The sequence below is a fragment of the Oncorhynchus keta genome, chromosome 2 (assembly GCF_023373465.1).
Source record: "Oncorhynchus keta strain PuntledgeMale-10-30-2019 chromosome 2, Oket_V2, whole genome shotgun sequence".
Lineage (NCBI taxonomy): Eukaryota > Metazoa > Chordata > Actinopteri > Salmoniformes > Salmonidae > Oncorhynchus > Oncorhynchus keta.
In genome coordinates, this window is record NC_068422.1 from 26,805,982 (window position 1) to 26,829,615 (window position 23,634).

Genomic DNA, 23,634 nt, shown 5'->3' on the forward strand with positions numbered 1-23,634 from the left:
CATCGAGCCAGCTTGTGGGTGGGAGAGATGGGAATGAGGGGAAATCTTTCTTGTAAAGTTACGAATCTGCAGGTACCTGAAGAAGTATGTCTGGGGTATACTGTGCTCTCTAACTAGATGTTCAAAGGAGGTAAATATACGCTCATGGAAAATGTATTTTTCACTCTTCAATCCTTTCTAAAACCATAGCTGGAAGGCTGTATCTATGAGGGAAGGTGTGAAGAGTGAGTTGGAAATAAAAGGCATGGATGAGATAGCTTGTCTATGTCCAAAGTGGATACTAAACTGAGACCATATCCTGAGTGAACTTTTCACAGTAGGGTTGTTTGAGTGGTATTGAATGCTCAATGGTAGGAGTGCACAGACTTAGGAGACTGGGGATGATGTTTGACACGAGAGCTCTTCCATAAGGGACCACACCAGTCCTTCCCCCTCTAAAAATGTAGAGGCCCAAAAGGTTATCTTGGGAATATTAGCAGCCCAATATTACTGGTGGAAATTGGGTTGGGCAAGACCCTCCTCTCCTTTCTGTCTCTCCAAAAACACTTTACGCAACCACGGGATCTTTTTTTCCAAATGAAAGTAGACATGTCCCAGTTTAAAAATAGATATATATTGCAATAAAGATGGGAATAGTCTGAAATGGATACAGGAATCTTGGCATTATGACCATCTTGACCGAGTTGACTCAGCGAATGATATGGGGAGTGATTGAGGTCTTGCTGAGCCTTCTCCAAGGCTGGCTTGAAATTAAAATTTAACAGGTCTTTCAAGTTCAGAGTCACACAGAACCCTAAATATGTGAAAGTATTGAGCACTACCGTGAAAGGAAATTAATCCAAAGATAGATCTATTGCTTGCTTATTGAGCGGAAAGAGTAAGCTTTTTGTGAAATTGATTTTGTAACCTGAAACATTGCCAAATCTGGAGACGATATCAATAGTGATTGGGATAGATGTGATGGGGTCTGAGATATACAGTAAGAGGTCGTCAGCATACAGAGACAGTTTGTGGACCTGCCCTCCTCAACTGTCATCCCTGCGCCACCTCTCAGGGAGATGTCTAGGGGTTCAATGGCTATATCAAGCAGGAGAGGACTCAGCGGACAGCCTTGACAATTTCCTCTATGCAGGGAGAAATATTGTGAGAGTGCTGTTGGTACGAACAGATGCTTGAGGAGCTGAATATAGTCCCGTTATCCACAAGACAAAAGTAGGGCCAAATCCAAATATTTCATGTGCAGTAAAAAGGTATTCAAATTCAATACAGTCAAAGGCTTTCTGCGCATCCAGAGAGATCAGGGCTTCTGGAGTGGGGGAAGAATTTGGTGAGTAAAGAACATTGAATATGCGCCGTAGGTTACCGTCTGCCCTTGATACAGCCTATCTGATCGGGGTGTATTATTGTAGGCATAACCACTTCTAAATCGGATATCCAGAGCTCTAGTAAGTATCTTATAGTCACAGCAAAGCAGGCTAATGGGTCGGTAGGACTCAAATTTCAGCGGGTCATTCCCCTTTTTCAGGAGGACTGATATTACAGCCTGTGACATGGTAGGGGGGAGTGACCCCTGCATGTGTGCCTCTGTATAAACTTAGCATAATAAGGGTGTCAGCTTAGAAGATAATATTTTGTAAAACTCAATTGGGTAACCATCGGGACCCGGGGGCTCGCCGCTTTTCATTAATTTTATCGACTGGTCAATCTCTGATACAGAGAGGGGCTTCTCAAGATCAGATGTATTGTTCGTTCTGGCTCTAACCATAATAGAAAGATGAGTGGGAGGTCCTGGTGCACAACTGAGCAAAAGGACAAGTACATTAGTGTCTAGTTTGAGAAATAGATGCCTCACAAGTCCTCAACTGGCAGCTTCATTAAATAGTACCTGCAAAACACCAGTTTCAAAGTCAACAGTGAAGAGGCGACTCCGGGATGCTGGCCTTCTAAGCAGAGTCCCTCTGTCCAGTGTCTGTGTTCTTTTGCCAATCTTAATCTTTTATTGGTCAGTCTGAGATATGGCTTTTTCTTTGCAACTCTGCCTAGAAAGCCAGCATCCCGGAGTTGCCTCTTCACTGTTGATGTTGAGACTGCTGTTTTGCGGGTACTAAAAACGGAATGGAAGTACTCTGAAACACCAAAAGTGGTTCTTCAATCTGAATATTGGTGTTTTTATGAGAACCTCGTGAAACCCATTGTTGGTGTTTCAGTCCATGTAAAAGGCTGCATCCAAACAGAAAAATAATATTTTGACAGAGTGTCTTTCATACAATGTCATGTATTGTCATATTATGTCTTGTTCCTGTTCTTTCTCTTCACTCTGTCTCCCTCTGCTGGTCGTATTAGGTTACCTTCTCTTCCTCTCCTTCCCCCAGCTGTTCCTCATCTTCTCTAACTACCTCGTTCACCCTTTTCCCACCTGTTCCCTTTTTCCCTCTGATTAGGTCTCTATTTCTCTCTCTGTTCCTGCTTCTGTCTTTGTCAGATTCTCGTTTGAGTTTCTCATGCCAGAACCAAACTATCGTCTTGTTTGCTTCACCCTTGTCCCGTCCTGTCGGAATCTACCTGTTCATCTGATGCTACGTGTGATCAGGTACCTCTGTCCTCTACGACCCGCGCCTACCCAGAGAGACCAGCAGTCTGTCGCCGCTCACCAAGCTATTCTCCTCTGCTGCTAAGAAGGGGACTCTTCTGTAATTATCAGAAGGACTTTATGATTCATTTGTCGCCCTCTCTGCGGGTTGTCTATTTTGCCATTATATTCATCTGAAGAGGATCTATGTCTTCCCTGTGTTTTGACATTAAAGGACTCTGTATTTGTTAAACCGCTTTTGGGTCCTCACTCACGTGCATAACATACAATCAAATGGTTTTGAAAAGCCAATGTTTATAGTGTAAATATTGATTGATATTTTTCAGACAATATTTTAATCAACATTTTAAAGATAACACTGGGAATTTAACACTTTTCCTATGGTAGACAATGGCAGTAATTATTAGTGGCATGAACTCATGGATGCCAAGGGAAGCCCGCCTTCCCCAAAAAATGTACCAAGAAAAGGGAAACAATGATTTGTCTTTCATCTCTGTGTTTCATAATTTTCCTTCAATTCGCAAGAGCCTGAATGTATCTCAACGGAGAAAGCATGTTATTGCATCCAACTTTTGACATTCATATTGTTATCTTGTTTCTATATTTGCATAGCTTCATTCATGTATATATGCATTTTGCATATTGCTATTGATGTTTAATAATTGTATATTCATGTTGCAATTTAAGAAATATTAATGTAGTTAATAACTGAAATACGCATTCATGTTCTATCATTATTGCTTGTTATCCAATCCTAACCAAAGCCAATTTAGACAAGGATCACAGACTAATGTCAACTGACCTGTCAACTGTTAATCATATCATCTAACGTAATTGTACTGTGACTAAAGCCATCTGAACAACCTTCCATGTACCATCATCTGAATATAAAGACTCAGGTCAGAGACATTAACATAAGGGATGACTGGTGGATCGCATTGAGCACTGAGCTGAAGTTTTGTACAAGTTTTGTATTAGTGCTACTTCTAACATTAGCAGTCATTGACTGTTTTTTTTATTTCTGTTCATGTCAAATATAATACCATATTTCCCTTGATTTTGAAGAATATGAATATGATAAACAACTTACAGATCCCATGATATCAAGCAAAGAGGCAGAGTTTGAAGGTAGGCCTTGAAATACATCCACAGGTACACCTACAATTGACTCAAATGATGTCAATTAGCCTATCAGAAGCTTCTAAAGCATGACATCATTTTATGGAATTTTTCAAGCTGTTTAAAGGCACAGTCAACGTAGTGTATGTACATTTCTGACCCACTGGAATTGTGATACAAGTGAATTATAAGTGAAATTATCTGTCTGTAAACAATTGTTGGAAAAATTACTCATGACATGTACAAAGTAGATGTCCTAACAGACTTGCCAAAACTATAGTTTGTTTAACAAGAAATTTGTGGAGTGGTGGAAAAAATGAGTTTTAATGACTCCAACCTATGTGTATGCAAACTTCCGGCTTCAACTGTAGCTTTGTAGCTTTGCGTTACGGTTTTCTTCTGGCGAAAGAGAGGAGGACCAAAATGCAGCGTGGTTATCTTTATACATCTTTAATGAAAAATGAACAATATACAACAAAAAAAAGAAACATGAAAAACCAAAACAGCCCTATTTTTTTTAAATAAAAAATAATTTATTATCTTCAATACCATTCATTCTTTACAACTCATAATTTTCATACATACTCAAATAATGGTATTTTAATTTAAGTAATTTAACTAAACATAAACCCCAAACAAAACCTCAGGGGAGCATCTTCCCTCCCCGTCACCCTACAAAATACCTTTCCCTATCTCCCCGTCCCTAATCTATCCCCTTACGAATCTAAATGACACCCAGCCCTAAACCCCCATTCCACCTCTCCCGAGCAGCATGCTGCCCCCACTTCCTCTCCTCCCTCTTCATCCTCCCCCTCAAATCTCCTTCCACCCTCCTCACTATCCCTTCCACCCCCCAATCTCTCCCTGTCTTCACCATGTTCTGCCTGGCTTCCCACAGCCCCCGTTTAAAGAGACTCACAAGAAGCCAGAGCAGAAACCTGCCCCTACCCGTCCCTCTCGCTCTCCCTACACCTCTCTCTAACCTGGCCCACGTCAATACAAAATCCCCCCTTACCAAACCTAACAACACCCGTGCCCTAGCCCATACTACTCCGGCAAAGGCACAGTCCCAAAAGACATGGCGCACAGTCTCCTCCCTGCCACAAGAGGATCTTGGACAGGTGGGGGATTGCACCAAACTATACCGGTACATGATGGAATGTACCGGCAAGCACTTATGGAGGCTCAACCAATTCAGGTCCTTGAGCCTGTTGTCCAGACCCCGCGCCTGCACTCCCTCCCAGACCACTTCCGAGATGCCCACTACAGGCGCCGGACTCCCTGCCTTTCTGACCTCCTCGTACAGGTGCCTGTGATCTAAACCTACTCGGGCAACTTCAACCTCAGGGTGCGCACGCAGCCACTTGGCCGCATGACCAAAGTGCCACGGCAGCTGTTCCGCCCGAGGACCCGTGTTAGACCACACCATTACGCTTCTCGCCTGATACGAGAAGAACACCCGCAGGAGGTCCCCGGACGGGTGTATCACTGGATGAGCAAGCTCCGTTAACAAGAAAGAAACAAAAATTGTGTCCAGCTTGAGGGGGAAATGTGGTAGCTTCCTCTGCGATACGCATGTTCCAGTTTAGCGTCGCTGGGCCGGAGGTCTCAAAATGGACCCCGAGAATCCTCAGGGCCCCCTCACAGAGAGATAACCCCCCAGGCACATCCGTTCTACCGCGCCATCTTCCGAAAAACTTGAGGGAAGACTTTGCATGGTTCAGAACTGCTCCCGACGCTCGGGTGAAATCCCCAAAGATGGCAAGGGACCTTGTCAGGCACGAGTCCTTGCACAGCAGCAAGGAAGTGTCGTCGGCGTACTGCATCATCTTAACACGCAGCCCACCACTTCCAGGGATCAACAAGCCTTCCACCCCTGTGTCTGCCCTAATGGCAGCCCCCAGAGGCTCCATGTACAGAACCAAGAAGAGGAGAGCCGAGAGTGGGCACCCCTGCCTGACCCCAGAGAGGTCAAAAACGCCACCCAAGTGACTATTTACACTAACTCGGCACCCCACTCCGACATATAATGTACGAATCCATCCTATGAACTTCTCCCCAAATCCTAATCGACCTAACACTCTGAATAAAATTGATCTATTCACGCGATCAAAGGCTTTCGCCTGATCTAGCGCTGCTACCATTAAAGGCAGTCCTCTATCTTCAACCCAAGCGATGGAGTCCCTGATTAACTGTAGGTTCCATCTAATAGAGCGGCCCTCTACCCCGCACGTCTGATCCTCATGGACGACGTAGGGAAGGGCTGTGCACAACCGGTCTGCTAAAACCTTTGCAAGTAGCTTGTAATCTACACACAGCATGGTCAACGGCCGCCAGTTGCCAAGGTCTGTTACTTCCCCCTTCTTATATAAAAGTGACAGCACACCAACAGCCATTGATCCCCCCGGGACCCCCGTCTCAAGGATGGCCTTCAAGACTTCGAGGAACACTGGTCCAAGTATACCCCAAAACTTGAGATAAAACTCACCCGGCAGCCCATCCATCCCAGGCACCTTCCCTTTTCCCATCATCCTAAGAGCGCTCTCAACCTCTTCTAGTGAGATCTGGGCCTCCATCACTTCTCTAATGTCCTCCGGCAACCGCCTGGACAAGTGTTCTAAAAACACATTTCCCTGCTCTACATCTATTTCCCTTTCCTTAAATAAACCTTGGAAATGATCAGTTGTCACCCTGACCATATCCTCTGGTTCTCTAACTATACTACCATTTTCTTCCCTAACACCATGCATTACCTTCCTACTCTGTCTGGCCCTAACCGACTTAAAGAACATAGCAGAACAAGTCTCATTATGTTCTAGAAAGCCACTATGCGCACGCTCCAGGAAACCTCGAGCCTTCCGCTCCTGCAACTCCCTGAGCTGCGCCTTTAGGGTTGCCTGCCTCGTATTCGAGTTCAATTAACCTTTGGATACGATCCACCTCCCTCCTCTCCTCCCTTTTTTCCTCTTGCAATACCCTATTATAAAAGCCCTAATCCTCACCTTAACTAATTCCCACCACTCTAACACCCCCTCGCACATGGACCGGAGGCCTTCAAGCCTCCAAAAGTAACCATAAAACCCGTCAACAAAAGCCTGCTCCTCCAGCACATCCCGATCTAACATCCCGATCTAACTTCTAACCAGTACCCCCTACCAAAGAGGCAGACTGGCGACCCCACCTGCAGGAGCACCCCGTCGTGATCTGAAAAGAAAACAGGCAACAGCCGCCCAGACAATTTACCCCAAAAAATATAGTCGAGCCTCCGCTCAACCCCCCTGGAGTTGCGCCATGTAGGACCGGCCATTTTCGGAGTAGTGTGCAGACCACCATCTACCAGACCATGGCAAACCATTAGCCCGGCAATGGCGCCTGCACTGCTATCCCCCCCTATCACTAATTTCCTATTTGTGACACACAGGGGCGTCAGACAGTCCACCATCTCCCTCCTGTCTGCCACCACCTGTGGCCCATACACCACCACTAATCTAAATTTACAATCCCTTATCGTGACATCCACCCCTATAACCCTCCCCTGCATTACCACAAAAGAATCCTCCACTTTTACCTTCCTGTGCCCACACAAAATCCCTACCCCCGATGAGTGCACACCCCCAATACCCCAAACCGACTCCCTCTTGTCCCATTCCCTCTTAAACCTACTAACATCCCCTCCATCCCTCAGGTGAACCTCCTGTAAAAAACAAAAATCAAACCCCACACCCTCCAAATAACTAAAAACCGCCCTCCTCTTAACAAAATCCCTTAAACCCCTTACATTTAAACTAACAAAAGTAAAGTTAGACCCCATGAAAGAATAAAATAAAAACATGTAATACACTCAAATTCTAAACTCAGACAGAAAAAGAAAAAAAAAACAGGAGACTCACCGATGCTCCCCTGCTCCATATCTACCGGTGAGAACACCATCCGTACTCCCGACATCCCCCCCTCTTCCTCCATCTCACCAACCCAGGATGCAGGAATAGTGTTTGGCTCCGGGATGCCCTGCACCCTGGGTCTACCCCCACAATCCTCCACCTCCCCAGTGCTGCAGCTGGATTGGAAAAAAAAAAAATCGGGGAGGCTGAGTCCCCCCCAAAAAAACTCCCCACCTCCTCCTGTACCCAGTCCTGAGTCTTGTTAGGTGTGTCCCCACCCAACAGAAGTTGAGGGCCTGGGGAAACCAGCAGCAAACCAGAGGTTTCTCCCACCCCCATCACTCTCTTGGCCATCCCCTCCCTCTCACTGTCGGCCAATCGCCCCTCCTCTTCATTCTCTTCTTTGGTGATGGCGGCAGTGGAGAGATACCCCACCCCCCCCGCCAGCTCCTCCACCATACCCCTCATCTCTTCCACCAGGGCACTTTCCCCCCAGTCCACTTGCTCTTCCACCGTCTCCTTCTCCAACACTCCTCCCTCGCTTTCTTCTCTCTCATGCTCCTCCACCCGGTTGCCTTCTTCCGCCGCTTTTCCTGGTTCTCCTACTCCTGTGCCTTCCGTTTCCTGCTCTCTTCCATCCGCTGCTTCTTGCTCCTCCTCCTTCCTTGCGGCCTTCCCCTCTGGACCTGTACTCTGGTCATGAGGCGTGCTTCCTTCCCCTCCTCTTCTTCCCCCATCCCCCGCTCCTGCTCCCCCAGCTGCAGACACATATGACCTCTGACGAGCCGGGCATCCCCGCCACAGGTGTGCTGACGAGCCACACCCGTGGCACGCCTTAGGCTTGTCACAATCCCTCGCCTGTTCCTCAGATCCACAAAACCTGCATTTTCTTGTGCTGCATGAAGCGAATATGCGGCCGTAGGCCATACAGCGCTTGCAAAATGGGGGCTGACGTGCATAAAACAACGTCCCCTTGTCAGCCCCTAGGGAGAACATAGCAGGTGGATGGAGGTAGCCACCATGTCCCTTTGGGTCCTCCCTGAGAAGGGCCTGGAAGACTCTCCTCCCATTCCAAAACCCAAGGGAGTCTTTGAGGTGCCTTGCTGAGAAGACGTTATCCATGTATCTCCCCAGAAAGGCCCTCACCTCTTCATCCTTAACGTATGGGTTGTATATGTTGACAGTTACAACCCTAAAGTTGTTCTTCACCAGGCTTGTTATTTCATAGTGGCTCATCGGCCTCTCACCTCCCACTGCTCTTGCCCTTCTCAGGATATCATCGTGTTTCTCCTCTGTATATAGTGCCACGTCGTATGCTCCCTCCAACGAGTTGCCTTGGAAACAAAACACGTCCTTCACCGTCAGCTTTAGAATCCCCATCAATATTATCCTTCCAAAAGTTTCCCGTCTTAAAGGCTCCAACTCCTTTTCCTTCCAAGCAAACCGAACTGTGTTGGCCAGCCCAATCCCAGGGACCGACCGTGTTGATGTATTTAGCACCATCTCCGCAAGGAGAATGACGCTCGTTCTCTTCTCTTCCAAAACAAGGAAAAAAGAAAAACCAAAGTGACTGAGCCTATCTGGTGCAAACACAGAGACAGGAACAATCACCCACAAAATACTCAAAGAATATGGCTGCCTAAATATGGTTCCCAATCAGAGACAACGATAAACACCTGCCTCTGATTGAGAACCACTCCAGGCAACCATAGACTTACCTAGAATACTATACTACACACAACCCCATCAATCTACAAAACCCCTAGACAAGACAAACACCTAATCACCCATGTCACACCCTGGCCTGACAAAAATAATAAAGAAAACACAAAATGCTAAGGCCAGGGCGTGACACTTTGTAGCTTTCCGACTTCAACTATAGCTACCGTAGCTTTGATTGGACTGATCATTTCAACATCATACTTTCAAAATCTTAGCTAGCAAGCTAGACAAGCAGACAATCTACTGGCAAATCCTTTTCAATCCTTGTTATATAAAGAGAAATTATAGCTCAAATGTATCGGTGCTCATTGGCCATTTGGCATAAACATTACACAACAAGTTGTAAATCGCAAATTCAGCAATTACTATTTTGGAATGAATCCGTGGCTAACTGCAAGTGTTGCAAAGGAATCACTGTTTTGCTTACCCTGCTATTCAGTGGGGAGGGTGTGTGGTCCAAGTCTGGTTTTTAGGGCCTCTTTTCCAAGCTTAAAAGGATAAAAATTCACACGCAAAACAATGGGCCAGAAAAAGTTTAATAAATTGGTCATGCTGTCATTCATAGGAACTGGAAAATCTCAGACTTCAGTGAGTTCAAGACAACTGGGAACTCTGAGGAAGAGCTCCGAGCTCCGACCTGAAGATCACTGATGTCATGATTCAACCTTGTATTTTTTTGAGTTCTCAGTTGTCTTGAAAGCACCTTAAATCCAGAGAATGACAAGACTTTGATGAAAGTTTCATGACAAACTTTGCCCACAAGAAGGACCGTGAGCCACCTTCCTGTTCAAGTGAGCACAGCACAATGGGGACTCCAAAAATGACTTGTATGCTGCTTAATAAATTATTTCAAATGCCAGGGAGATATGTACAGTGGGGCAAAAAAGTATTTAGTCAGCCACCAATTGTGCAAGTTCTCCCACTTAAAAAGATGAGAGAGGCCTGTAATTTTCATCATAGGTACACTTCAACTATGACAGACAAAATGAGAAAAAAAATCCAGAAAATAAGTATTTGGTCACCTACATACAAGCCAGATTTCTGGCCCCCACATACCTGTAACTTCTCCTTTAAGAGAACTTAGCCTACAGTTCTGACTTGGAGGTGCACATGTAGCCTATAACCTGTTTTAGAGAAATGTCATCAACGAATATTGTTAAAGCTTTCATTGTCTGCTAATATTCTCCCTTTATTTATCCGACGGCTCTGACTTGGTGTAATAGGAGATTACTGTAAGAATGGCCCATGTTCTGAATTCTGTCGTTGTACATTTTAGAAGTGCTGAACAAATAGTTTTGACTACATCCGTCTTATTGACTACGTTTGTCTTAGCTCGCTCAAACCTCTCTGGGATAAGCAGGACAGTCACGTCCCACTTGGTTAATTGCCAGGGAAATGCAGAGCGCCAAATTCAAATTAAATACTATAAAATTCAAACTTTCATTCAATCACACATGTAAGATACCAAATTAAAGCTACACTCATTGTGAATCCAGCCAACATGTCAGATTTCAAAAAGGCTTTTTGGCGAAAGCAGAAGATGCTATTATCTGATGATAGCACAACAGTAAACAAAGAGAGAGGTGCATATTTCAACAATGCAGGCGCAGCACAAAACCCAGAAATTAAATATAAATAATGCCTTACATTTGACGAGCTTCTTTTGTTGGCACTCCAATATGTCCCATAAACATCGCAAATAGTCCTTTTGTTCAATTAATTCCATCCATCTATATACAAAATGTCAATTTATTTGGCGCGTTTGATCCAGGAAAAAACAGCTTCCAATTTGCGCAATGTCACTACAAAATATCTAAAAATGTACCTGTAAACTTTGCCAAAACATTTCAAACTACTTTTGTAATACAACTTTAGGTATGTTTAAATGTTAATCATCGATCAAATTGAAGACGGGTCTCTCTGTTTTCAATACAGGAGGACAACAAACTCAAGCATGCTTTCTAGTCATGCGCAACTCTCAAACAGGACACATAACGTTACACTGATTCAAGATGGACATACTTCTTCATTACACAAAGGAATAACCTCAACCAATTTCCAAAGACTGGTGATATCCAGTGGAAGCGGTAGGAACTGAAAATAAGTTCCTCTAAGAACTATTGTTTGCCAATGAGGACTCAATGAACAGACAGAGACCTAAAAAATAAATAATTCTGAACGGTTAGTCCTCGGGGTTTTGCCTGCTACGTAAATTCTGTTATACTCACAGACATGATTCAAACAGTTTTAGAAACTTCAGAGTGTTTTCTATCCAAATCTACTAATCATATGCTTATCTTATATTCTTGGCATGAGTAGCAGGAAGTTGAAATTGGGCACGCTATTTATCCAAAAGTGAAAATGCTGTCCCCTATCCCAAAGAGGATTTATTAATGTCTTAATCAAAATTATGGATGACATCTTATCCGCTCATCGTGCCCTTATGCCATAATTTGTACATCTCAATTGTCTGTAGAAACCACATTTGTTTAAGCGAGTCAGCCATATCAGATATGTTTTTTAAAACTGTAGTAAATTAGGCTGAATTAACTGTGTCGCTGCCAGACAAGGCTCCACTGATAGCCAGGTGTAGTGGAGGTAAGGATTCACTCAATGGTTGCTGAAAAGACAGCTCTGCTGTTTGGTCAGCTTTATGTAGGCTCTAACAGGGGCGGCAGGGTAGCCTAGTGGTTAGAGCGTTGGACTAGTAACCGGAAGGTTGCAAGTTCAAACCCCCGAGCTGACAAGGTACAAATCTGTCGTTCTGCCCCTGAACAGGCAGTTAACCCACTGTTCCTAGGCTGTCATTGAAAATAATTTGTTTTGTTCTTAACTGACTTGCCTAGTTAAATAAAGGTAAAATAAATTTTAAAAAACAGTTTACGGGCACCATTTTTCACCGTTATAGTGCAATTCGTGTATTGTTTAGTGTTGGCATGTATCCCCCACCAAAGAATTTGAGTTTTCCCAACCAAGACTTACATAGTAAAATCGCCACTGGTTTCAGTACACCTAAAATCTGCCTCTTAACCCCATACATAACCCCTGAGGCCTGGGCAATTAGAGTCCTCAGGCGCCTGATTGGTGTAAACTCCAGCAAAGTTAAGGTTTTGTCTCCCTAACAATGGTGGCAGCTCAGTTGCCACTAGTTTTAGTGTTACAAAACACTTTTTTAACAGTGCATGCTGTTACGGCAAAATACAATTTGCTTATAACAACTTTACTATACAGATTAAAGCGCTTACTCGCTCCATAGCAAGCTGCTCTAGCTGCACTGATTGGTGAAGTCATTTACCATAAAAATGTTTTGACTAAAGTAATAGTGCAAAAAATATGGCTAAGCAATTAACTTTTAGTCCTGAATACAAAGTGTTATGTTTGGGGCAAATCCAATACAACACATTACTGAGGAACATTTTCCATATTTCCAAGCATAGTGGTGGCTACATCATGTTATGGGTATTTTTGTAATCATTAAGGACTGGAGAGTTTTTCCAAGGTAAAAAAATGAATGGAATGGAGCTAAGCACAGGCAAAATCCTAGAGGACACTGGGGAATTAATTAATTCACCTTTCAGCAGGACAATAACCTAAATCACCAAGAAGACAGTGAATGTTCCTGAGTGGCCAAGTTACAGTTTTTAAATCTGCTTGAAAATCTATGGCAAGACCTGAAAATGGTTGTCCAGCAATGATCAACAACAAATTTGACAGCGCTCGAAGAATTTTGAATAGAATAATGGGCAAATGTTGCACAATCCAGGTGTGGAAACCTCTTAGAGATTTACCCATAACAATTCACAGCTGTACTTGCTGCCAAAGGTGATTCTAAGATGTATTGACTCAGGAGGTTTAGTACTTAATACAATATCAAGTGTTTAATTTTCATATATTTTTTTGAAATGTTAGAATTTTTCTTCCACTTTGACATTACAGAATATTTTGTGCAGATTGTTGACAAAAAAAAATGACAATTAAATCAATGTTAATCCAACTTTGTAACACAACTAAATGTGGAAAAAGTCAAGGGGTGTAAATACTTTCTGAAGGCACTGTAATTTTGGTTCCAACCCCTGGGGGGATAGCGCGGGACAGGGAGACATCAAAAGAGAACAGAAAGGAGAGACAGTGAGCTAGAGAGAGAGAGAGAGCTAGAGAGTGAGAGTGAGTGAGAGAGGAAAGAAGGCGAGAGCAGGCTCCATCAGAAAAGCGATCAGAGAGATCATTACAGTCTTTCCAGGCCATTTCCCCTGAACGGGACATAGGGCATTCTGCTGACACAGACCTCACAGAGAGAAAGAACACCAACTGCCAACACATCACAGGGAGCATGACCACATGAACATGCGCATGCACGCACGCACACACACACAGAAAGATACATGAATGCAAAAACGCACGCTCACACATACAGTACGCACAGATCAGCCAGATTGCTCAAGATTGACTTAGAAATGTAACGCCTGTCCATGTCCAGAGGACGTTGGGAAATGACTTCAAAACCAGCCACTAGGGGCAACAGTGAGCACTATTACCATCAAGTAGGCTTGGGTTTTGCTCAGGTGTTGTGGACAACAGTGGCAGATAGGCACAATCTCCTGATCCGAAGGTAGAAAATTCAATCCCAATGGTAGACACTCGTTTTTTGTAGTTTTGTTTAACCTTATCTCAAAATGTAACCCTTAACCATTCTGAATGAATTCCTAAACTTAATGTTTTAACCCTTTTCAAAACCTTAATCCTTAAATTCGAAATGTAACGTTTGGAGAAACAGAATGATGCGGAGTAGGAGGTAAAACCCATGGTGTAAAAAACAAGTACATTTCTATTTACACTGGATAAAAGCAGAGACACAGAGCAACAAAATGGTATATCATGCACTGCATTTGAGGAACAATGGGACATGTTTTGGAACCTACTGGAGAGGCCTTTGAATGTTTTGGTACTTTCTGAAGAGATCTTTTTGTCTACACCCATTCAGCATCGTTTACACCCTCTTAAGCTTTAGCCCCCACCCATTTTACTCGCCCTAGCAGAGCTGGTTAGGCTGTTTTCATGTTATCCAGAGCGTTGGTGACTGTAACTGTCCTGGTGGCAACAATTGAATTATGCTTTTTTGTCGATGTTTACTGACACCGGCCATATTCAAAGGGTGTTGAGCATTCGTAAATTCATCAGATATTCTGCGCTCTGGCACACTCAGACGAGAGTGCTCTGAAATCGGAGTAGATGGCCATATTGAATTTACGAACACATCCGAAATGGCAACTTGCATAGTGGAGTCTTTTGTTAAAACATGTAGCTAGCTAGCTAGCTAGCTAAACAATGAACCATAATCCCAACTCATGACGTTACTACCCTGCATGAATCTGCAACCAGGTTCAATGTTAGCTAGCTAACATTAGGCTATAACTAGCCAAGCATACACGTAACATTAGCTAGCGAGCCAGCCAGCTAACATTAGCTAGCTAGCTAACAGTACACTTTAACTTGAAATGAAACCACTTTCTGTCAAAATTAGAAACGTGCAATATCTGAAAATGTAGCTAGCTAGACTATCTACACGTATACATAATGGATGGACGCGTCTCCTGTCGGATGCCATGGTTGCCCTTAGTTTGAAGATGTAATCTGGAGACAGGTGTTTTCTCCATCTCCTGAGCTATCATACTCAAATTCCACTGATTTCAAAACTCGGTCCTCCAGAAAGTGGAGACCAAAACTTATGCAGTTTTACCCCAAAATAAAAAAAATGTAAAGCCGCCTTAGACAGGATTACTTAGCAACACTGACCAGCTCAAATATACAGAAACGTGCTATATGGCAGACCAATCCAAACTCATCTCTCTGCCTGTCCAGCCCACTCATTATCAATTATCTCGTAATTTAACAATTGTATTTTCAGATGGTATACAAGTGTGTTATTAAGGCACATAAACGTTTATATGTTCGAGAAGGCATTTTTGCCAAAAATAAACGGTCAAACGGCTCTGCTGTGAAGTAGAGACCCGCGACATAAGCCTAGTTTCCTGAAATGGGTCGAATTTGACATTTGGGGAAACTTCTAAATTTGACATTAGTAAAAACGTGGATAAACGTTAGAATCTGAAGTCAAATTGGTAAAACTGTGAGATCTTGTTAACACAGATACAAACACGCACACACCCTGTACCATACAAGTAATTTATTGAAGCCAAAAGCCCTTTTGTATTAATTGCTCAAATCACTTTGCTTTTAATCTTGCACCGATGCTGGCTTGAATGAAATGGGTCGAACTAGCCACCCAAAATACTCCCTGTATAATATCTGTCCCCCCTATATCAGGACAACACAGATTGAAGGAAGAAGAGCGAGGGACCAGGGGGAGTAGGGGGGAGTCAGGACTTAGTCTTAAAATCTGCAGAGTCACCCTGGTATCAGATTTATATCTGTTAATTGACTATCTCTCTCTATCAGTTCAGACAACACAACTGCTCCTTTAGGTCATAAAATATGAACTCCCCCCTCCAGGACGATGTTACGATTAAAAATACAACCTCACTGTCTGTTCCTCCTCCAGTGTGATTAATGAGCGTAAAATGAAGGCATCTAGATCACTATGAAACCGTGATGGTATACTGTTAATCTACCCACTCTGAACACTCTGCCCTCTAGTGGTTTGGATGCCTTCCTACAGCAGTGGTCACCATACCTGTGTGCAATCCCAGGACCACAAACCCTGGTTTAGCAATTTAGCTGCTTACCTAGACCAAATCAACCACTAATCTAATTGTGTAGATCTAAGAGGATTGGATAGGTATATCTTGCCTATCAGAGGAATATATGGAGCTAACAATAATATTGCTTACACTTATCCAAACTTCTTAGATCTAGACCTAAGGGGGGCAAGGAGTACATTTGGGATTCAGGGTTTGTCCGTTCTACTCCCTGTCACACAAACGCACGAACACAGCTCTACTAAGCAGTGAGTAATGTCATTGAGCCAGTCCAGAGTGATGTATGTGCGTGTCGCCCTTCTCTTCTCCTCTCCCTCACTTCATGACTTTGACTGGAGTAAACAGCTGACAAGGCAGTCTCTCTCTATCTCTCCTCTCTTATAACACCTTTATGTCTCGTTTCTTTCTCTTCCTCCCTTTTCTTCTAACACTCCTCCGTTTTTCTCAAATTGTATCTCTCTCACTTTTGCTCTTTCTCTCTCTCAATTTTGCTCTCTCTCTCTCTCTCTCTCTCTCTCTCTCTCTCTCTCTCACACTTTTGCTCTCTCTCTCTCTCTCACTTTTGCTCTCTCTCTCTCTCTCTCTCTCACTTTTGCTCTCTCTCTCACTTTTGCTCTCTCTCTCACTTTTGCTCTCTCACACACTTTTGCACTCTTTCTCTCTCTCGCTCTCTCTGATTCTCTCTCTCGCTCTCTCTCACTTTTGCTCTCACTCTCTCTCTCGCTCTCTCTCTCTTTTGCTCTCGCTCTCTCGCTCTCGCTCTCACTCTCGCTGTCTCTCTGTCTCTCTGTCTCTCTGTCTCTCTGTCTCTGTGTGTGTAGTAAAAAGGTCTATATTTCAGTGGGACTTGGTCGCTCTGTAAATCAGGCTCGGGACAAAGAACATGGCTAGTCACACACACACCAGGGATGCTTCAATACCATCCACTAGGGGCAACGTGAACCCCAAACAGCAAGCAATGCAGATGTAGAAGCATGGTGTCTAAGAAAAACTCAATAGAAAGGCAAGAACCTAGGAAGAAACCTAGAGAGGAACCAGGCTCTGACGGGTGGCCAGTCCTCACCTGGCTGGGTTGCAACAATAGCAGCTCCCTTGTTGGTGCTACATATAACCTTTTTTTTAAGGTTATATAAGTGGAACCTGTATGGTGCTATAAAGAACCCTTTCCTAAAGTATCTTAAGGACCATTAAAAAAAGGTTCTATAATTGTACCAGAAAAGGGTTCCACTATGGTTACAACCCTTTTGGGGGCTATGTAGAAACTTTCTCAATCTCAAAGATTGTTTGTAGATCCTTTTGAAGAACAATACAGGGTTCTTTATTATTTTTTTAAATTATTTTTGTTGTTGAATTTTAGCCCTTTTTCTCCCCAACTTCGTGGTATCCAATTGTTTTTAGTAGCTACTATCTTGTCTCATCGCTACAACTCCTGTACGGGCTCGGGAGAGACGAAGGTTGAAAGTCATGCGTCCTCCGATACACAACCCAACCAAGCCACACTGCTTCTTAACACAGCACTATCCAACCCGGAAGCCAGCCGCACCAATGTGTCAGAGGAAACACTGTGCACCTGGCAACCTTGGTTAGCGCACACTGCGCCCAGCCCGCCACAGGAGTCGCTGGTGCGCGATGAAACAAGGAAATCCCTACCGGCCAAACCCTCCCTAACCCGGACGACGCTAAGCCAATGGTGCGTCGCCCCACGGACCTCCCAGTCGCAGCCGGTTACGACAGAGCCTGGGCGCGAACCCAGAGTCTCTGGTGGCACAGCTGGCGCTGCAGTACAGCACCCTTAACCACTGCGCCAGAGGGTTCTGTATTCTATACCGTTAAAATTCCATAGGCGTTATTATTGTGTTAATTGACAAGTTGAATCAGGTGTGCTAGCTTTGGAACAGCTGGGGGTCCCTGAGGAGACAATTGTTAACCACTGACTTAGTCAACCGTTCTCAATTGACACAAGATCATACGTGACTCTTTCACAAGACACAGTCACTGGCCATAGTCATATGTAGCATGTAATTGTCACGCCTTGGTCTTAGTATTTTGTGTTTTCTTTATTTATTTGGTCAGGCCAGGGTGTGACATGGGTTTATTTTGTGGTGTGTTTTTGTATTGGGGTTTTAGTAGGTATTGGGATTGTGGCTGAGTAGGGTTGTCTTGGAAAGTCTATGGTTGCCTGAGGCGGTTCTTAATCAGAGGCAGGTGATTTTTGTTGTCTCTGATTGGGAACCATATTTAGGCAGCCATATTCTTTGAGTGTTTCGTGGGTGATTGTTCCTGTCTCTGTGTTTGTAGTCACCAGATAGGCTGTATAGGTTTTCACGTTCCGTTTGTTGTTTTGTATTGTTTGTGTTTTTGTCGTTCAATAAACATGTATGGAAATTATCACGCTGCATTTTGGTCTGACTCTCCTTCAACGGAAGAAAACCGTAACAGAATCACCCACCACACCAGGACCAAGCAGCGTGGTGACAGGCAGCGACAGCAGAAGCAGCGAAAAGAGGAATGGACATGGGAGGATGAATTGTTCGGAGAAGGACCCTGGGATCAGCCTGGAGAATATCGCCGCCCCAAAGAAGAACTGGAGGCAGCGAGAGCTGAGAGGCGCTGGTATGAGGAGAAGCAACAGCGGCAGCAGGAGCAACAATATCGGGACTACACTACTTGGGAGGAAATAGACAGGTGGGCGGTCGACCCAGAGAGAGTGCCGGAGCCCGCCTGGGATTCGCTGGAGCAGTGCGAAGCAGGTTATCGGAGAATGGAGTTGGCGAAGCAGGCATGGCTGCTGGAGTCTCCCGCCTGTTTAGCGCAGCAAGAGCCTTCCTCCTCTCCTGTGCTGCCGGAGTCTCCCACCTGTTCAGCGCTGCCAGAGCCCTCCTGCCTGTTCAGCGCAGCCAGAGCTGCCAGCCTGCATGAAGCAGCCTGAGCTGTCAGTCTGCATGGAGCAGCCTGAGCTGTCAGTCTGCATGGAGCAGCCAGAGCTGTCAGTCTGCATGGAGCAGCCAGAGCTGTCATTCTGCATGGAGCAGCCAGAGCTGCCAATTTGCATGGAGCAGCCAGAGCTGCCAGACTGCATAGAGCAGCCAGAGCTGCCAGTCTGCATGGAGCTGCCAGTCTGCATGGAGCAGCCAGAGCTGCCAGTCTGCATAGAGCAGCCAGAGCTGCCAGTCTGCATGGAGCAGCTAGATCCGCCAGTCAGCCAGGATCCGCCAGTCAGCCAGGATCCGCCAGTCAGCCATGATCTTCCAGATCTGCCAGTCAGCCAGACTCTTCCAGATCTGCCAGTCAACCAGACTCTTCCAGATCTGCCAGTCAACCAGACTCTTCCAGATCTGCCAGTCAACCAGACTCTTCCAGATCTGCCAGTCAACCAGACACTTCCAGATCCGCCGGTCAACCAGACTCTTCCAGATCCGCCAGCCAGCCAGGATCTGCCAGAACCACCAGCTAGCCAGGATCTGCCAGAGCCTACTACCTGCCTGAGCTTCCTCTCAGTACTGGGCTTCCTCTCAGTACTGGGCTTCCTCTCAGTGCTGAGCTACCCCTCAGTCCCGAGCTACCCCTCAGTCCCGAGCTTCCCCTCAGTCCCGAGCTTCCCCTCAGTCCCGAGCTTCCCCTCAGTCCCGAGCTTCCCCTCAGTCCCGAGCTTCCCCTCAGTCCCGAGCTTCCACCTCAGTCCCGAGCTGCCCCTCAGTCCAGTGGGGTCCTTGGTGAGGGTTATTAGGCCAAGGTCGGCGGCGAGGGTCGCCAATCAAAGGACGCGTTACAGGGGGACTAAGACTTGGTTGGAGTGGGGTCCACGTCCCGAGCCGGAGCCGCCACCGTGGACAGACGCCCACTCGGACCCTCCCCTATGGGTTTAGGTGAGCGGCCGGGATTCCGCACCTTGGGGGGGGTTCTGTCATGCCTTTGTCTTAGTATTTTGTGTTTTCTTTATTTATTTGGTCAGGCCAGGGTGTGACATGGGTTTATTTTGTGGTGTGTTTTTGTATTGGGGTTTTGGTAGGTATTGGGATTGTGGATGAGTAGGGTTGTCTAGGAAAGTCTATGGTTGCCTGAGGCGGTTCTTAATCAGAGGCATGTGATTTTTGTTGTCTCTGATTGGGAACCATATTTAGGCAGCCATATTCTTTGAGTGTTTCGTGGGTGATTGTTCCTGTCTCTGTGTTTGTAGTCACCAGATAGGCTGTATAGGTTTTCACGTTCCGTTTGTTGTTTTGTATTGTTCGTGTTTTTGTCGTTCAATAAACATGTATGGAAATTACCACGCTGCATTTTGGACCGGCTCTCCTTCGACGGAAGAAAACCGTAACAGTAATGGCATAACACAACAGATTAGATCAACTGGAATGACTGTCACTCACAGTTGCACAATAAGAGCTGTGAGCAAACCACGTCCCTAAATATTCGATTGAACCACTGAAGGGTTCTTTGATTCACTATGGTTCCCCATAAAACCATCACCCTTCCCAAAGAACTCTTAGTGTGCAGAAATAGGCATACGTTGTTATTAGCAAATGTTTTAACTATCCCAAACTAGTGTTAAGCAATTAGTTATTTTTGAGGTCGGTTCGGTTTCGGTTTGATAATTTTTTTAAATCACTGTTTTCTATTATTTTTTTAAACATGAAAATGCAGTATGCATTATGTGGGTTGAATAATGTAACAAAACCGAATAAAACAATTACAAGTCCCATGATGGTAGTGATGCCCATTACTGCTTATCACTTATTAACCATCATTTATTCACAATACTTTACTTCTATTTCAGTTGTTGCATTACATTTGTCTTATTTGATTACTTTATTACTTAATTCTCATCTCTACAGAGCTGCTGCCTATGCTGTCTAACAAAATCACTATTTTAATAGTTCTTCAAAGTAAATAAGGCCTATCTTTGCCTAGTAAAATAAAGGTTAAATAAAAAATAAAATAAACACAGACCGGACAAGTAGGCACGCAATGGATTATGGTCTCTTCCTCCCTTTCTATCACTCCTCCGTTTTTCCCAAATGGTCTTTCTCTCTCTCATTCTAGTACTCTCACTTTTACTCTCTCCAACTCTGCATAGGTACACAAGCACACACACACAGATCTACCTGTGAACTTGTTGACTCCAGCCTGCTCTGCGACGTTGGACAGGGCGATGATGCCTCGGGAGAGGTCACTGGCAGCTTCATCCATTTCTATCAGGGCATGGGGAGCCACGTTACCACTAGCATAGTTAGCTATGTAGATGGCATAACGACCTGTACCCTAGAGACAAGAAGACATGGACTTTGAGTTAGATTTAAGTTACCGCTGGTAAATTTGGTTATTAAAACAACCATGAACATAGGTGAAGTTTGTAACAGTATTTAGAAGATGGCATAACAATATGTACCATATGAAAGGAGAAGGAATTATTTGGATAAGAGACTTTAGTAAGCAACGTGAACAAACATTGTCCATGGCATCACACCCAGTTCCATAAGGAAGGAGAGACATGAAAAGTTGGAACCATTGACTGCACAAAAAGGTTGGAACTCTAGACCCCTATCTTTCACTAATCTAACTCAACCCTTATCCTTGTTCCCTAATTCCCTACTCAGTTCCCCACACACATACAATTTTCTCTTCCACTCTCTACCCATCTCCCTTCTCTCTCTTTCTTTCATCCTACAATCTTTCTCTCTCCCTCTTTTTGTCTTCTTACTCCATCTTTCTTTCCTTCCCTCTCTTTTCTCTCCAGCCCTCCATCTCATTCCCTCCTCTCTCCTCCCTCCTTCTCTCACTCTCCTCCTTCCATCTTTCTCTTCATCCCTTTGGAGGTTAATTTCACACTCCATTATCAGTGAGGGTCCCTGCAGACATAAAGGCTCAGACGGAACCACCCTAATAGATTACACACTACCATTACAATGCGCTAAGTTACCCACTGGCCCTTACACACACACATCAAATCAAAGTTTATTGGTCGCGTACACAGATTTGCAGATGTTACGGCAGGTGCAGCGTAATATTTGTGTTTCTATATCTAACAGTGCAGTAATAATACCTAGAAAACAAAATGCACATAATTCAAAAGTAAAAATTAAAGAAATTAAGAATATATACAGTTGAAGTCGGAAGTTCACATATACTTTAGCCAAATGCATTTAAAAACTCAGTTTTTTGCAATTCCAGACATTTAATTCTAGTAAAAATGCCCTGTCTTAGGTCAGTTAGGATCACCACTTTATTTTAAGAATGTAAAATGTCAGAATAATAGTAGAGAGAATGATTTATTTCCCAGTGGGCCAGATGTTTACATACACTCAATTGGTATTCGGTAGCATTGCTTTTAAATTGTTTACCTTGGGTCAAACATTTCAGGTAGCCTTCCACAAGCTTCCCACAATAAGTTGGGTGAATTTTGGCCCATTCCTCCTGACAGCGGGTGTAACTGAGTCAGGTTCGTAGGCCTCCTTGTTCGCACACGCTTTTTCAGTTCTGCCCCCAATTTTCTATAGGATTGAGGTCAGGGCTTTGTGATGGCCACTCCAATACATTGACTTTGTTTAAGCCATTTTGCCACAAATTTGGAAGTATGCTTGGGGTCATTGTCCATTTGGAAGACCCATTTGCAACCAAGCTTTAACTTCCTGACGGATGTCTTGAAATGCTGCTTGAATATATCCACATAAATTTAGTGTATTTTGTGAAGTGCACAAGTCACACCTGCAGCAAAGCACCCACACAACCACTGTAATGGTTTTCCTCCTCCTCTTCGTCTGAGGAGAAGAAGCAAGAAGGATCGGAGGACCAATGCGCAGCGTGGTAAGTGTCCATGGTTGTTTATTTAAAAAACATAAACTGAACAATGAACAGAAACAGTAAACGTGAACAAACCGAAACAGTACCGTGTGGCGACAAACACAGACACGGAAACAATCACCCACAAAACAACAGTGAAACCCAGGCTACCTACGTAGGATTCTCAATCAGAGACAACTAACAAAACTTGCCTCTGATTAAGAACCATACTAGGCCGAACACAGAAAACCAACCTAGAAACACAAAACATAGAATGCCCACCTAACTCACGTCCTGACCAACTAAAACAAACAAATAACACAAGAACTAGGGTCAGAACATGACACCCCCGTGCTTCACGGTTGGGACGCTGTTCTTCGGCTTGCAAGCCTCCCCCTTTTTCCTCCAAACAAAACGATGGTCATAATGGCCAAACAGTTCTATTTTTGTTTCATCAGACCAGAGGACATTTCTCCAAAAAGTACGATCTTTGTCGCCATGTGCAGTTGCAGTTGCTGAGCGGCCTTTCAGGTGATGTCGATGTAGGACTCGTTTTTACTGTGGATATAGATACTTTGGTACCGGTTTCCTTCAGCATCTTAACAAGGTCCTTGTTCTGGGATTGATTTGCACTTTTTGCACCAAAGTACGTTCCTCTCCAGGAGACAGAACACGTCTCCTTCTTGAGCGATATGACGGCTGTGTGGTCCCATTGGTGTTTATACTTGCATACTATTGTTTGTACAGATGAATGTGATACCTTCAGGGCTCCCTTCTTCTCTCAGTCAACTTAGTGTATGTAATTGCTCCCAAGGATGAACCAGACTTG

At 44.4% G+C, this 23,634-nt stretch overlaps 1 protein-coding gene across 1 annotated transcript in view; it reads right to left on the minus strand.

Annotated features, from left to right (window-relative positions):
• Positions 1 to 23,634, minus strand: part of crtac1b (cartilage acidic protein 1b) — a 64,775-nt gene that overhangs the window by 14,051 nt on the left and 27,090 nt on the right. The window contains exon 5 of the mRNA XM_035741650.2: positions 21,131 to 21,287. Within this exon, the coding sequence (XP_035597543.1) occupies positions 21,131 to 21,287 (157 nt within the window). The remainder of the gene's footprint in view (positions 1 to 21,130; positions 21,288 to 23,634) is intronic.